We start from the raw sequence: 17,839 nt of genomic DNA, 5'->3' as shown, positions 1-17,839 counted from the left end.
CTAATACGCCTTCAGTCGCCCAACGTTAGCGAACAATGCATCGAAAGGTTGCAGTTTCAGTTCATAACTTATTTTGTTCTTTTTTTTTCAATTCAAAGTAAAGTTGAAAAAAAATCGCAATATTAATCTTCAATCTTATTCCATTGAAATTGATTGCTTTTCCTCTATGTATGTAAGTCAACAATATGGCATCTGTAATAGAGGCGACTTTGTGGAGTATATAACTTTTGTTGCCCCTTACTGTTCCCTTTGGACTATTTATGTCAAACGGGCGACGAATTACATGTATTATGAGCTTTATGAAAGTGATTTCATGTTTTTACAATAATTTTAACTTGACTACTGTCAGCTGCTTCTTACCAATGCGCCATAAAGCTCCAATTCTTGTTTGGTATTTTCCGCAGGCCCTCATTCCTATGACTTTTCAGCTTTTCACAATTTATACTGGTTTTGGCATGGTGCGCTGTCCTTAACGGTATTTAAAAGGCCAATTGGCTAAACAAACAGTTGCTGCCGTCGGATGTGTATGTATTTGCTCCGGCTTAGGTGGCAATGAACAACGCGTGTTGGAGAAAGGGTCAAAGTAAACTTCTGGTTTTGAACTAGAACCTTTTCGAATTGAGTTGTGTACGCCTACATCCCAAGGCTGATAAAACACATTCATATTCCTGCACGCTGTCACCTGAATCTTGAAATTGAGCCGCCCATATGTAATTTCTGGGAATACGTTTCTCAGTCTAAACCGAGGATTAAGCAGCGAATAATGAACGTGTTCTGGGTGCCACGTTCAATGCCTCCGTATTTTTGCGGCTCCAGTGCCTGCCAACATAAAGCTTGGAGACGCCATAGATCAGCAGACAGTGCAACATGGCTGCACTCAGATGGAAGCCGTGGGTGTAGTGGGTCGGCCGCAGTCAAAAAGACGAAAGACGCAATTCATTACAATAATCCCACGGTTGAGCAATAAAATTCGAGTGTTTCCACTGCTGCTGTCAACGCAGTGCAACCGGCGTCAGACAAACGACGCAAAACGAAGAAAGGCGCAAATGCATTAACGGTATCATCGGCCGGGAATGTGAGCCGGCTGCCCCGCCAGCCAATCGGTCGTGTTTCCATATGTGGCATGTGGCACGTTACACATCATTTGCCCACACGCATACCAGTGGCAAGAACACGAAGGACAGCAACGTCCGTTTGATTTTTGCTTGCCGTGCACACCCAAGGCCTTGCCAGAGGCCGCAAGTGATACTTTCCATTGATTTGAAATGTGCTTAAGTATTTTTTGAGTGCTGTCTCATGCTGAAGTTCGCATAGCTTTAAATTGAAATGAATTTCTATAAATTCCTGCCAGAGGGAAATTCGTAGGGATCGAATATTTGCTAAAAGTTGTAAGCATAAATTGTTTTACCGTTAACCATTATAATTCTAATCAGTTTTTATACAAATGCCGGCTTCAAATGCATCCGCACGCACAATCGCCTTACGAAGAAATTGCATGTGGCTTTGTGTGTGTGCAACAGCCTCTTTTATCGCCATTCCCACTTCGCATTCGCCGTCCCAGCACACATTGTAATCCATCCATCCACCGCAGCTAGCCAATGATTCTTCAATTCTTCTCAATTCATCTTCGATACTTTAGCAATTGCAAATTTAGTGTCTCCCCGCTCGACTCGTTCCGCTTTGAGTGATTGCCTTCCAGCTACCACAACCCCGACGGCTGCAGTGCGGACCACGTTGGATTGCTTGCCCTCCTATGCACATAATCGGTTTTGTTTACTTAATTCCTACAATATTGTTTTTTGTGCATTCGTATTTGTTGGTTTTGTGCTCGACAGTTTTACATGGCATTCGTTTTTGTTGGGTAACGTAAGGGTAAAGTTATCGCTACGGTTTAACTACTCTTGTGCCGGTGTTGTTGTTGTTGGTTGGATTTTGCACAAATATGCTGTATCATAATTGGTAAATTCATATTCGAATAGGTTTAAGTCGTATAACTGGCACTAAAGCCCAGAACCCATCACACTCTCCCTTCGCGCCTACAAACTGGCCGAAGTCCTTAACCAGGAGTTCGACATTCGCTTTCGCATTGAGTTGGCATAAATTATCGGTAAACCGATAATAATATGTATTTGCTAATGTCCTAGCAATGAACGACGCCCGATGCCGCTGAGCCGTCTCGGCCATTTGTTGCTGCCGCTATGCTGCTCAATGGAATTGCGGAGGGAGTGGAGGAGGGAGTCAGTGCCGGCTTCCTTCTAATCCTGTCTGTATGCAAAATAGCGAGCATTAATACCAGAAATCCAACCACAACTCAGATGGAAGATTAGCTGAAAGTGGAGCAATTAGTGTCTGCTTGGTTTGTCTTTGGTGCAAACAGCGCTGTTTGTGTGTTTGTGCATGCATAAATCGCCAATATGTAAACGTCCATATACATATGGGATATTAGGCTCTGAATGGATTTCCCGGGTTGTTAGTGCATCCAATTAGGAATGCGCTTCCGTACCTACTCATGAGCTCCGATTTTTTAATGAAAGGCCAATTAAAGCGCGTTTGATAGTTCAGTGTGGTAGAATAATATTTGCACGAAGAAGACAACGCAGCAAGAATGCGCCAGTGGTTCCGGAACTCACAGCTACATTTCTTAGATAAATTAATTAAAAATCTTGGTCATACTTGTACCGTTGAGTTGAGGCAATACCGAATAGAGACATCGTTGCCATGTTGTTGCTTTGCAACGCCAAGGTGAGACGCTTCAGTCCATAACTGACTCATAGCGCCGTGCGCATGCGCAAGAGCCTTGTGCATTCCAGCTCGCTCTAAGTGGCTATGTGTGTCTTGTTAATTCGACTCATTTATCTTCTGGTGTCAACAAACACACTGACACCAACACCAGCTCAATGTGAGCCCATAAAAACCGTAAGTAAATAAATAAAACAGCGAACCCAGCTCATTGAACAGCGTGTTTCTGTTTATCTTTCACAAGGTAATTGGATATCTACAACTTTCGAGTTGTTAATTACACTTCATAACACTGTACACACACATACATACATACATCGGCATTGAGCAAGAGTAAGCGCATGACCTGCGAAGAGCTTGAGGCTTGTCTTGGTTGTTCGGGAGTCTCCAGCTGTGGTCAACGCGGCCGAGTCGAGGCAACCACATCTGCTGTAAATTTGACGCAACGGTTTATTCTGGCAACGGTTATGATGCATTGCTTCCAATTTTTCAATATTCTCACTGATGCTAATGCGTCTCCATCCGACTGTCACTTGCTGCCCTCCCTTTCTCGCTCACACTTCGGAGGGGTGTGAATTACGAACCGGTTCCTTGTGCTGTCGCAGTTCATTGTGGATGACTAAGCACGGTATCTATTCGCCGCTACTTCAATTAACATCGACAATTAATTTTTTATCTGTTCGTTGACACTCTTTTGTTGTTGCTATGCTTAATGTTTGTAGTTGCGCCTTGCTGAGTGGAATGTCAGAAATGATTGAGTTGCCGTCCTATCACGGAATAATCGCTGTAACTCTCAACTTAAGCTGTCAACGCTATCCCCTCTTAAATCGATGCTGATCCTATTATATGCCTGAGAGCGCCGCTTACTGCATTCACATTTTTTAATGTACTTCTGAGGGCTTATTAAGTCTCTTTACAATTTTAAAACGACAATCGTTCGGAGGGGAACGACAAAATGTTTGATGTTTCAAATTTACGAAGATCGGATCTCATTTTCTCCCTTTAACACATGCGGGAATAAGCGTGTGTAAATACTGCTTTCTCAGGGAAGCAAGGAACATGCGTCAGAGCCAGCGTTCGCGTTTCGAACATTGAAGACGTAAAAGCGCCCAACAGGTGAAAGAGTTTTCTCTCAAGCGAATGACCAATTAACCGTATTCATTTCGACACATATACATATATGTATGTGTATATATGTGTCATTTCAGCTATGTACATGTGTGTATTATTCGAAACGCGTCATAAATGAGTGCCATAAAGCAGCGGAGTTCCACATTGTGTAACCGTAGCGCTGAAGGAACACAGTAAGGAACTGAACCTCGAAGTGCTGGTGTTCACTAACTGCTCTGCTCAATAACACAAGTCTATAAAATGGTATAAAACTCTTTGTTCATGAAGCTAACAGGATGGACTCTCCTCTCTGAAAGGAGAGCATGTACTCGTGTTGCTTGTAGAACTGTAGAAACATGCAGCATTAAATAGTTTTCCCTTCTCCTTACCGGAGCACTTAACAGGGTGCAATAACTGGTCTAAATTGTGTATTGAGCATAACTGTTATACATAAGAGGTAAAAGTAACCATGCTAGGAGAGTAGAGCCAGAGAATGTTATTTAACCTTTCAAAAGCAATCTCGCCTAGTTATTCAGTATTTAACAGGTAACGAGAGAGAGCGAGAGTAGCGAGTAATAATAAAATAACATCCATTACCTACATTGCATTCTCAGTAGAATCGAAACTTTATATAATAAACAATTAATAAATATACAACAGCAAATATATTTTAACAGTGCGCATTTTGTTGCAATTAATATTAAAAAAGAGAAGGCGTGGAACTGCAACAATTATGCACCAATAATTGACTTTATCAATCGTCAAACAGCTGAGCATTTTTTTTGCCTCGCAATGCTCTTCGGGCATTAATCGTTTGGAAGAAAGTGGATAGTCCGTGGTGGGTGCGGTAGGTGGGGTGCACTCGCGCGCCAGTACATGCGTACAAGTAAACACAAACAAATCGTTACAATCCTATCCAGCGAGCAAGTCAAGCGTTTGCCATAACCCGCTGAAATTTGTATCTGCCAGATGCGCGACGAGGCATAATCGTTCAAGTCTTTGTATGTAAACATAAGTTAGTCAATAAACACGACCACATACTCTCAGAGAGCGCGCATGGCACAGCGCTGATGCTCACTGAATCATAACATAAAATTTCAGCGCGAGCAGAACAAAAAGCAACAAAAGTGTAAAACGACAATGCAAATGCTGTAATGCAATCGGAAACGACGTAAGCGAAAAGCGGAAGTTCGTGGATGAAAACAACGGCAGCGCGGGCGAGCTGACGAAAGATACATGCAACAAAGTGTGTTGTATCTGTCGCGGAGTGCAGAGAGCGCTGGAGCGGCGAGAGCAACCAATTGGATTGTAAACAGCACTACAATGCCGACGCCGAAGTCAAAGCAACTGATATCAGATGCCGCTGCAGCCAACTACTGTTACTACCGTACTCCGTATATGAGAACTTACAACCTACTGGTTATATTTATGTTCTCTGTCCGTATGTGGGCCTCTAACAGACGTTGTGCGCTCGCTCTATGCTGCCACTGCCGTCGTCGCTGCCACGGCCGTCGCCGCTGGCGCATTTGAGCAACTCAACAACTCGGTTCAGTTTTGTGTTATTCGTCGGTTCGTTTGGACGCGTTTCGTAAGTGGTGGTCGCGCCGCTGCTGGTCGCGCGTTTTCTCTGATGCAAGCACAGGTTTAGTAAAGATTCAGAAAAACTGCAGTAAATCTCAGACCTGCTATACGGCGGGATCGTGTATGAACAGGTGTAGGCGCCTCCGAGTTGTGGCAGTGTAACTAAACAACATGTGCAACAAATTCATTTAGCGCCGACACAAAAAAACAGCATAATATTCGATTAACGAGAAAGATGCTACGAGTGTAAACGACAAAGAGGCAAGCTAATTGTGCATGCCACACAAACCAAATCTGTGCACTTTGCCACCGATGGCAGTAATAAACGCGCAGCCAGTACGAAATATTCAAATTTCTGTTCGCCAAATCCTCGAAGTGAGAATGAAGTTGTGTTGTGTGAAAATAAAGTGCGAAAACGTCTGAAAAATGCAAATATCTCGGTGATTACATACGCGACTTATGAAAATTCTTGTGGCAGTTGCGTGTGTATCTATCAGTTTGTGCCACAGAACACGAAAAATTATCGAAAAGCAAAACATGCCAAACGAATCAAAATCGAAGTGAATTGAAAATATCCCGAAATATTGCTTTAGTGAAATCGGATATATAATTGTGTTTCGAGCAGTCGAGTGAACGACTGCATGGTCTACATTTGCATATATCGCCGTACATATATATAAAACAAATATAAAAATTAATGATTAACGAATTCTTCGGAAACGAAGTCGAACGAATAAGCAACATCAAGAATGGTGGATCCGTCTTGAAGCGTGATAAAGAAATGTAGGTCGATTTTAATTTGTATACTTTAACTTTGTTGTTGTTGTTGTTGAAGTGTCACATTTGCAACACAAAAAACTCTACAAAAGAATACAAAAGTAACACAACAACGCAACAACTAAAACAAACACATTATACTCGAAACTCTAATTATATCCTTGTATTATCCTCGAATTCTGTACGCTGAATGCTCGACAAACGCCGCCAGCGCTGCTCAGAACAGCAAAACATATAATTCTCGACGAAACACAGTTATCATTATCGAAAGCAAGCAACAATAGGATATGCCCACGCGCGATGTGGTTGTCATGGCGTTCGATGGGGGGTGCGGAAGCAAAAGTTCGACATGAGTTCATTTAGCAAGACAGCCGAACAGCCATATCGCCTCCCTCCTAATGAAAATTAATTTTACAAAATTATTGTTCGAAACCGCTTGGAGCGGCGAATTACATTCGATAAGCGATTCCCGCATTCAAGCAATGGGAAAGCTCTGTTGCGAAAGCGAGTCTGCATGGAGTGGACACACACTCTCTTACTTGCCACTTGAAATATGAAGTATTCAACACAAGCTTTTTTATTTCTGTATATAAATAGTTATTCTCTTTTTGTAATTTATTGTAATGCAGACTGGAAGCAATCTTTTAATGAGATAACGTTCAGTTCCAACAAAATTTTGTAAACAGATATCTCAGATTTTGTCACAGACAATTTTGGATACGAGATCTTCCCCATTGCAACAACAATGTTGCAGCTTCTTTTGGCAACCGATCATCCCTTCTTTGATTCTCAAAGTCTATTTAACTTATTTTGGTAATTTTCCGCACTCATTAATTGGTATTATCTCGGTTGAGCTAAGTCAGGAACTTATTTAATTTGAATGAAGAAGTGGGACATACTTTTGGAGCATAACATCTTTGTTACCCAAAGTAGTTTTCATTAAAATAATATGTATTTGTGTATTAAATGTACTTATATTATTGAAAGTCATAATGGCAGTTTGAGTTGGAGTTGTAGCCAGTTTCGATTTTAATGTTCCGTCGGAATTCGACAGAAATGAAAATATTAGAGAGTCCAGATTTATTTAATTTCATTGATGCTTTTTACCTTCGTAATCGTTTTTCGAATAAAAAAGATGTCGTTTGGTTTGCTTTTCTTGCGAAAATCTCATAACTCGAACGTACATTTTATTTCACAAATTGTCTTACAATAACAATCAATTGCCTTGAACGTATTATAATAAAGTACACCCACTTGAACTCTCCTTTTTATGTTTTGATAAGTATTAGTTTTAGAGATGTTGGAGGAACCGGCCCGAGGATTCTTGAGCTTAGATTGAGATTTTGATGAAGTTTTTAGCTTTGTTGCTATTTTCGTATTTGTTTTTTTGCCATAAAAATTATTAGGATGTCGAACTGATATGTTTTCTACTAAATTATTTATTTTTAAGTTTTTAGGATACGGTTGTTGCTTTATTCAACCGAGTTATCTGAAATTGCATATACAGATTTAGCCGTCGGCAGCCGACGAAAATCCAACTTGGTGCATCGCACATGTGAAGAAAATTATGGATTATTTGTATTGTTTTAATTACTAAAGTGTTAAAAAATCATAAATTATCTCGAAAACCGGCTAGAAATGATTAACCTATACTTATAACTTCTTTTAACACTTGACTACAAGTATTATAGAAGATAGTGATAGAGAGAGTGGACGGAGAAAACTGCAATGGCTGACAGAAATCTTGTATTATTTTGCAAACATTTATTTATTTATAATTTGTTTGAATTTTGACACACCCAGTACTTACTTATTTTGCTTTTTCTTTTCCGCTCAATCGTAAACTGAATTTTTTTTGAAAATAAAATAGATACTTTAAGTACTTCTCGCCTGAGGAGAGCATCCCTTGTGTTTTCAAGACATTCAAAGTGATCGCAGCTGTTACCTGAGTTTCTTTGATCGAGTCGTAGGTAGATAGGTATGTACGTACAAATCTTACCTGATACTGCAGGAAGAAGACGAGGCAACAAAACACAATAACGTTTCAAGCAAACGTATACACAAGGTTGGCAAAAGAACGCGAAAAACAGCATTAAAATGTGAAATGAAACACTTGTGTTGATTACCTTTGTGGCAGGAAAACAGCTCTATGCTAAACTAAAACAAAAACTTGCAACAAACCATGTGGAAAGAGAATTGTAGAGCAAAACGTGGAGACATGACAGGATAAAATCCAAACCATTAATAATAAACGAAACAAACAACAACTTAAGCGCAAATTAGTAACAATGACGGAAGGACGTCACAGGCGGACGTATACTCTTGCAGTCGAACACACACACACACAAGAAAAATGAAGTGGCAGCCAATGCTAAATGGAAGTGCCGACGGAGCGCCCCGACCGACGACGCGTCATTTGAGGCGGTCGGTGAGTTAGCTCGTCTTGATGACCGTGTGAATTTCGCAACAGATGAGAGGATGCTACCTGAACAGCTGGGTGAATGAAGTAATGGAAAGTGTGCAGCGAAACGTGCGACATGTGAGAAGCGGCTCTGGTATGAGAGGAGAGAGTTGAGGCGAACACAGGTCACATGAGCATTATTTGCAGGGAAAGAAGACGTTGGCGAAAAGACGCTGTCTATCTCGACAGCAACTAAAAATACTCGAGGTGATTTATGATGGTGCAGAATATGATGAAAATGTTGCACAACACACAAGTATGCAGCCAGGAATGTGGATGGACATACTGTGAATGAGGTGGCCGAGTCGGGGATATGAAGTAGATATAATTGCAGCAGCGGGGAGAAAGGAAGAGGCTGCTGCATTTGGGTCGGGCTGACTTGAAGTTGATGTGGCAATAGCTTCGGTGGGTCATGTGATGTGTCATTGTTGAATGGACTGACACATATGTAAGTGTGTTTCTAATCGAAATACCTACAGAAGCAGTGCTGCGAGAATATTGCGAACATTTTTGTGAAAATACGTGTTCAAATCACATCCTCCTCTCCATTCAAGTAGAAATGTTATGCCGCTGATTTTTCCGTTGCAGTATGATTTGTATGTTGCATACTGCAACGGACGATTTGTATGTTGCACCCCAACGATACCGTGTCAGACTTGGAAAAAGAGAAAAAGAAGAGAATAAAGTGCAGCTTCATTCTGTTCAAGTCACCCGCAGCGTTCGTCGACATCAACGTCATCATCTTCTTTACTGCCACTTGTATTTAATTTGCCACTTCGGTCTGCACAACATTTCCAAATTGTGGCTGCCACAAGAAACACTTTAACGCTGTGAAGGTGCAACAATAATTCCAACAGCATTTTTTCAACTCACTTTGCAAAACTTAACGACTCACAGTTCGCCCCAGTTCCACGCTTACCACCACCGACCCTTTCAGAAAATGTTGCTGTTGTTGCCACGCAGCTTCTTCGTTGTTCCACTGCCAATTGTTTATGCCACCACATGACCACTTGACTTCTGGAGTGTTGTGTTATGTGGCTTTATTCTTGTTTTGCTCTCTACTTGTTTTGCATCCTGCCGCACTCGTGAGCGAAAGCGCCAAGTGCTACCGATTTCTCCTGTGGTGCAGTTGCATTCCAGAATAATGCCTGTTGATGCCTTCCGCGACTTTGGGGTTTTCGCTGAATTCAGGTCATTAAACGCCTAATAATTGCTTTTACGAAGCTAGAAGAAGATATTACTGATAATCGACTAACATTACATTACAGATAAGATTCTTCGATATTAATATTCTGCCAGGTAAAATTTAAATAAAATGCATACACCAAAAACGAATGAGTGGCGTAGAAAATCTTGGCTTTTAGGGCGCAATTAGAATGCTTCACTGGCGACAAATGCCATAAATCTCCCTAAAATTACTTCATCCTACAAACTCAAGACTCCCCGAAAACGGTTGAAGTGGAAAATCTCTACGAAGCGTCAATGTAAAGCTGTACCAAAACAAAACAAAAAACGAAGAACACAGCAAAATAAAATTCGGGAACGAAAACACAGACACGGCCGAGTGAAAGTGCTAGGCCAGTATGGAAGCGCCGATTTTTATCTACTAACCAAGCGTAACGGCAGCAAACACTTCTTAAATCACTCGAATGAGCAACAGCATTACAAGGGGGTGTATTACGGTGGCAACGAGTACGCGAAACACTTCCTGCCACAAAGCATAAATCATACTTCCAAGCACGAAAGAAGCCGCAGCAATTGAAAACACGCCGCAACGCATCGGAACATGATTAAAACAAAATAAATATGTATATAGGCCTATGAAGAAGGGCCGGGTAAACGGCTGAAATTATGAAGCGCTTAAGAGGCACTTCATTAATTTATTCAAATCTAAACGCTAAGGCGAAACGCGTACAGCGTTGGCAAGCCGGCAGGATGCAGAACGAGGAAATTTGAAATATAGTATATTACATGGGAATGTACTCTATGGAATGCGAAAGAAATCGAAAGTCACGGCCGCATGCGAAGCTGGCTGCCACCGCTTCTTCACCTTGGCCAAAGCCTCTCTACGAACTGTAAATCTTCGCTTTTTACGCGAATCGCCATCGTAACGAAACCAACAGCTCTGAAGCGATGTGGGTTTTACAAGCCGCGCGTCTTGCCGTAAAGGAACTGAATCGTGCCATCAAAGCTCTTGATGCACAGCAATGCAACTGAAGTGTGTGGATTAATTGGGGCAAAACGAAAGTGAGAAATAAAGAGTTCCATTTGAGAACAAGAAAGTGAAAAGTATCGAAATAGACAATTAGGCAATGTTAGTGGATACCTCGCGGTCATTTGCGAAAGGTATTACATGCAACATTTCAGTTGACTGCAAAGTTAAGTTGCAAAATGGTTTAAATTTCTAGTAAATAGTTCGTGTCATATTTTGAAACTCAAGCTGTCCGTACTGACCCAGACCGAACCAGGACGGCATACGCGCCGACCGAACAAAAGAGGGAGCTGCGCTGGTGCGGGCTGCGAAAATCGCATAAATAATTTTTTGCGTCAAAGTCCTGAATTTTTGTTTCACAATTCATTTTCCACCTCCTCTGCCCTTTGCCGTCGCAGTAACCTTGCTTTTCATTTAATTTTAGTTGCTTCACTGCCTTTTGGTGTTGCATGGTTGCGCTGCTGTGTTGCACGATGATACCAGTAAATTGGGTAATAAAAAGTGAAATATTTTCCAAAGACGATAAAAAATCACTTTGTTTTTCTTGCTAAAACAAAGAATGCGAAAACAGCCGGCCACCAGAGGAGGAAGCAAAGTCAAAAGCCAGCTACAACAAATACCTACGGCATGCTCGTGCTATTTACACAGTTAAAAATAGGAGTCACGAGTTTCGGGCTGAAGAATTTTAGGAAATGGCCACTTAATTTTGAACTCTTACCGTTCTGAATAACTGAAGGGTTTGTTAAGGGTAGAAGCCGAAGAATAGAAACATGTTCGGAAAGTATTTAAATTCTCAAAATTTCGTCCTATCCTACCATCGCATATTGTGGCAGAAGTTAGACCTGTGCGATAATGATCAGATAAAATAGGTTAATCCACATAGTACATTTTATGAAAATAAGTCAGTTTGTTGTTTTTGTGAATAACTTTTTGATTTTGGTATTGTTTTAGATTTTTAGTCTCGAGACAAATGAATCCTATACATAAATAAAATTTTTCAACTTACAGCTGCCACCGAAGACAAGACTAAACTCTTAGGCAACCTAGGACACTGAATGATGTTTCAAATTAATGGAAAATCTGATATTTATTTGACCGAATAACGTAATTTGTTATTAGAAATTTTTAGTCTGAATGAATGTGAGTTTGTGTGTGTTCAGTGAAATTTCTTGATGTGATTTCTGGGGAAAGCGCGTCTGTTTCAGCTCTATTCTATTCAAAAGTAAGAATTTGCCGCCCGAGACTGTATCAGACCTCAACTGAAATTTCTAACTGTGTACGATGGTTCCACTAGAAAACGGAACAAACAGCGACGACGACAACAATAGCGACTGTAGTTGGGACTGCAACTTGGCAGCAGATTCATAAAGTGGTGTAAAAAGCGTAAAATATGTCAAAGGAAAACGACCAAAAAATAAAAATACAGAACACAGAGGGGAAATAAAATAAAAGTTATTTGCCTTGCGCCGATGCGAAGGGCAGGCGCCACTAAGGGTGTGCTGTATGCTGTGTGGCTTGCAACATGCCACATAATTCATACGCACTCTGCGGTTATGTTCGTTTTTTGCATTTTTACGATTATTTAATATGCAGATTTTAAATTTCGCTCTAAAAATTATGAATATAAAACAAATTGCATGTGATGCGATGGTGTGTGCAACATAAATAATTTGTGCTGCAAGCGGTGCCGAATGAAACACGCGATGAGCGGCTATAAAGTTCACGATTCAGACAACATGAGCAGGGCATACGTGGCAGCGACACAAATGTGGCACGCACAGTTGCACAAGTAAACGCATACAAACAAGGCGGCACATATATCATGGAGAAACTTCGGGTGACAGGCGACGTCAAACAACGCCAATCTGTTCAAATTGCACGTCCATAGAAATTAGGTGCCATTGCCTTGCCGCGGCTGCAAACGCTGCACAAACAGCGCCTTCATTCAGCCAAATCCAATAATGCAACTCGGCAGATATAGTAATATGTCCGACAATCCTAACGCGCATATGTATGTGTGTATGTACATACGTGTGCAGTGCGTAATCCTTGCTGTGTCGCACATCTGCTCTTCTACAACAACAACCGCAACAAGCACAGTCCTTGAGGGATCAAAATTGATTTTATGTTTGCTCGGTCACACACTCTTACGCACTCCGGCCGTTTGTGTGAGTGTGTGGTGGACAGTGTTCGCTGAAGCCGTGCACCCGCCCTGTGCCTTGAGCCTCTTTCACGTGGCGGCTGCGATTTGTTCCGATAGTCCTATACAAATCCACGCCATGTATGTGTGGGTTCGTCGCCGGTTGAGGCATTTAAATAGTTTCGCCCGAAGAAAGAAAATATTTTCAAGAGTGATGGACAAACATTCACCGAAATATTGCCATATTAAGAAAATCAAATACCGAAAATGTGAGAGCGTCAGATATAAAGTGTTGAGGAGAGCCTTCGGGGAAAGGAAATCAAAGTACTTGGTGTGGCTCAGAATTGGATTGCTTCTACTTCGGTCCTTTCCTCTATTCGCGAATTAGATCCTACTTCGCCAATTTTTGTAAGCTATTTTGCAGCAAATAGGGTAATGCCATAGTATGGAGTTTAAAAAATATTCAGAGTGATTTCATTGGGTAATTAAACAAATTTCTATTTTACTCTCTTTTCGTTGATATAACTTATTACGAACTGACGTCATATGTCTCTTCGAGGTAACATGGCTGCCTTCTATAATCCGCTAAAATCTGTTATCTTCGCTACCCCCTTCTTATTAGATACTTCATAATATTAAACAACCAGCCTTTAACACTTGGAAGCATTTCAAGTTAGCGCACTCTTGGTAGTGAGTAACTTGATATTGGCTTGGGAGTAACGGGGCCGATTTGTTCCAGTCTGTCAGTCTGGCTTTTGCTGTAAATGCTGAAATCTTGCTATTTCTGTGGTCTAGGATGCCCGTTTTCATTCTTAATTGCCTCCTTCCCACACCCGCACCTGGCAATTCTCAGCATATCTGCAAGGAGACTCGGATGGCTGTGACCTCAAGGAGGCCATTTGAGTCCCATTTTCAGACAAGATACTTTTAGTTTGTAAGGTCTCTCTTCATGGCCATCCCCCTCTGTCTTTTTATCTTTTCACACTACCAAAGCAAGTATTCCAAATGTTCAAAGTATTCCAGTTTGTCCAAAAGGTTTTCTTTCCGCGGCAATTCGTTTGCTGTGTTGGGCGATTTCGACAAATGTTGTCGGGTAATGTGGTGGTCGACAGACACTCATGCAAGACACATGGCTGCTTTGTCGGTACATATGTTTTTTCGGTGCTGAACACAAATTGTACTCTGACACGCCAGCAAGTTTACAATTACCCGGCAAACAACAGTTTTCGTCACTAGCTTAATGCTTGTAATTTTCTCTGTGGTTGTTGTAAGTGCCTTTCTTTTGGGTTCGAGTTTTTGTGACCATTCACTGCTGATTTCTGGAATTGTTATCATCGCCAATGTTTCTGTTTTGTTTAAGTGGCACTAGTGATGGTCTTTCATGGCTTTCCGTTCGCTCTACCGCAGACACTGATTTCAGGCTAATGACTTCCCGTCCACGTGGCCCTTTGACACTTAGAGGTTTCTGCTATTTGTGGCCTTTTCCATTCACTAGATAATGAGGCATGCCACTGCTTCATCGATTTGAGCACGCAATTGTGAAATTTTCACTAAAAGCTTGCGCTGGATACAGAGCGGGGAAAGAGACAGTGCGGCATACATCCGCAACAGGAACATGTCGGTGCACACATACATATAAGTATGTATAAAACTTACAAATGCGCAAATTCCAAATCAAATGGCAGAATGGAGGGCTTAATTGCGGCTACCAGCAGAAGAGGATGCAGTTGGAGGTTGTAACGGAGACAGACGTTGGCGTCAGCGCCGTTCCATCCTATTGACCTCAATTGCATTCGTTAGTGTTGGCCAAAAACTAAGTTGAGATGCGCTCGAAACAAATTTGACCAAACAATTTGCCACAGTTTGTGGCGCTGCCCTCTTTAGTCAGTGCTTACGATAGTTTAGGCGGGCACCAATGCAAACCTCTGGCGCAAGTACGTGCCATTTTTCATACATAATAATGATAATAATAACCCGAATTTCACAACATTTGCGCCTTCATCAATTTGTTGCAAGAGCGAAGTTGATGCTCGCTTTTTGGCGCACACAGAACAAGTTGGCCCCTGTCCATTGGCTCCGACTCGCCTTCCAATATGCATTATTATGCATTTACTCATATACTATATATGAAATTTGGCATAGATATTCGCGAGAATCAAGCGCATATTGGCCGCCGCAGTCGTTGCTGTTGTTGGTGGAGGCTTTTTATTTTCCGGTTTATTGCATTTTGAAATTTTTATTACTTTTCGTTTTGGTGAAAACTTTTCAATTGTGTGGCGTCACTTTTTGATTGCTATGTGCATTTTTTGCGCTGAGCTCACCGAGCAAATTCACAAATTCATAGCAAAAGTTTTCAGCGCCTGCCTCGAAGAGCTTGGTGCGCGCAGAGATATGCAACGCAAAAGTCATGGAATGCAAAAAGTCTGGCAAAACGAATGATCCGAAAGAAAGCCAACATTTTGTGCTTTTAACTTTCGCTTTGATTTCGAATGCGTTCTTCGACCCCTTCCCCGGCCCGCACGCTGGCATGCCAGCTGCACGTTGAGTGCGTGGCCTGTGCGAGAGCGCGTGTTCTAGTCGCTCTCGCCGCACACGAGCACACTCACTGCATTCCATTATCCTTGCTATGACAGAAAAATGAAAGTTTAATGCGTTTGCCAAACACAATTTTCGCATTTTTTCGCACACACACACACACGTACATTTAGTTGAATTTAGTTTGGAAATTGAATTCTATTTTTTATTTTTGTTGACGCGCACTGCTTGTTGTTGCTGGCGTTCAACGCTTTAGGAAGGCGCTCACTATACTCGTATGCATTATTCGCTTTTATCCCCATTTGTATTTTGTTTTCTGCTCAGGAAATGTGTACGTCTGTGCGGAAATTGCATTCTATAGGTTGTTGTCGCACATCTTTTGCTTCGTTTTCAGTTTAGGTTTCGATTTTTCACTTTTTTGCATTTCGACACCCTTGTTTTCGACTATCCCGTTACAGTTTTGTTGTCGCTGTCTCCGAGTGCTCGGCTTAAGCTAGTCTGTAGTTGGCGACGGCGTTGATGGAGCCGCAAGATGTGGCATTTAAGGGACAGACACCGCCGCAGACCTTCGGGTATTCCGACGTTGCTGAAAGTTGGTTTTGCTCAAAGTAAGGGTCGGTGTTTGTCGGCATGGATTAAAAGGACGAGTGAAAAACAAGAAGAACAAGCATTCGGGTGTTTGTATTTGTCGATTTCTACCGTGATGGAGAAAGTTTCGCAAGCAAACGGCTGCCAGAGAAAGTTTTAAATCGAAAACTATTCCAAATAGATTTCGGTTGAGAAGAGTAAGGGAAAACGGACGATAAAATTATCCAAAACATAGAGGGAAGTGAGCAATTTAAGGTTTTCTCAGCAGAAACAGAAAGTTACTCAGAAATCAGTAGAAGCTTCTGCTGAAGCTGACAATATTAATCAGTTCAAATAAATAATGACCCATCCGGATATTCCACAGACGTGTTGCGCAACGGCCTACAAATGGACTATGAACGACTGTCATGTGGAGCTAGAGCCACTTGCACAACGCCACCCACATGCGCGCCTATGTCCGCAAGAAAGAAAAGTTCTGTCGCGCAATAAATAAATCCCCTCGATATTGGATGCCGAGCGTGTCCGATGAATGTAGAAAATGGTAAAAGCAATCATTCGTTGTGAAATGTGAGCATAATGAATGTGGCTGCTGCTGCCGAACTGGAATTTCCGCTCATAATCACCAATTAGTAATGCCTCACAGCAAATATGCCGAAATCGCTTTAGAATCAAAAACAACGAAAGCAACAACCAAGACATTGTTATTGCATACTTCGGGCGTTACAGCAACAACACGGGCAAATAGTCAAGTGCGCAGCGCGACTACAACATTGACAAATTATTTGTAATAAATTCCCAAAATTAAAAAATAGTCTTCAAGCAAATGGATGAAGACACGAAAGATGCTCAAACGCACACTCACCCACACCCATGCATTTGCGTAGCCAACCATCCCAGGCAGCACTCAAATGTCATTAGAATGTAAAACTAAATTTAAAACATTTCATTCAGAGATTATGTCTGCGACACCCAAAGGGGCGCGGACGGGGCGCACCAACTTGTCGCACTCGACGGGCGAAGGCGAGCAGAAAGCAGAGGAAGCCATTGGTCTGCCTATAGCTTACTGTGAGCCCGCCGGCACGCCAGCACGCCCAGCCCAATTTATTCTTGCAATAAAAGCGCGACGGAACTCCCAATGGGACAATTTACGACCGAGAAAATGGCAAAATTAAATAAAAATAGCAAAAGTTCTTCCTCGGCGTCTTTGGCTGCGCGCCTAGCTGCGTTCCGCTTACATGCGCCTGCATGTTTATCTCGGTTCATTCGCGCCATTCTCTAATCGCCGCGTTCCGTGTACCTGCTTTCGAGTTTTCATTTAGCCACCGGCAATGACGGCGATGATGAGCGTCGTAGCGGCGCTGAATATTTTGGGGCGAATCAGAAAGAGAAATTACCTTCTTCAAAGCAATTGGCCATTGGGAAACGCGCAAATCGCTGAGCAGTCCCCAGTTGCCCGAGTTGCTGTTCGCGCCATTTTTCGAAACTCGGAATTGTGTGTGCAAGAAGCTTTCCGAATAGCGGGCTTACGAAAAAATCGGAAAATTGCATTAAATCACGAGCAACACACAAATACCTTTGCTCTCAAGGGCTTTCAAATTCCAGTCCTTTTATCAGTCTTAGTTAGGCTCCGTTAAAGTTCTTCTCTCGTTAATTATCATTCATTGATTGTTCTAATCCATATCAACATTACTATGTT

At 41.9% G+C, this 17,839-nt stretch overlaps 1 protein-coding gene across 3 annotated transcripts in view; it reads left to right on the top strand.

Annotated features, from left to right (window-relative positions):
* The window catches only part of LOC105228289 (teneurin-a), a 221,412-nt gene that overhangs the window by 50,711 nt on the left and 152,862 nt on the right, over positions 1 to 17,839 (top strand). The window contains exon 1 of one of the 3 annotated variants that reach the window (XM_049455390.1): positions 4,928 to 6,213. The exons of the other annotated variants lie outside the window; for them this stretch is intronic. Within the exon in view, the coding sequence (XP_049311347.1) occupies positions 6,128 to 6,213 (86 nt within the window). The 5' untranslated portion in view covers positions 4,928 to 6,127. Of the gene's footprint in view, positions 1 to 4,927; positions 6,214 to 17,839 lie in introns of those variants that run through there. 3 annotated transcript variants of the gene reach the window in all.

This window comes from Bactrocera dorsalis, chromosome 4 (genome assembly GCF_023373825.1).
Source record: "Bactrocera dorsalis isolate Fly_Bdor chromosome 4, ASM2337382v1, whole genome shotgun sequence".
Lineage (NCBI taxonomy): Eukaryota > Metazoa > Arthropoda > Insecta > Diptera > Tephritidae > Bactrocera > Bactrocera dorsalis.
The sequence above is the reverse complement of the archived record's forward strand: the minus strand, read 5'-3'. Positions and strand labels throughout refer to the sequence as shown.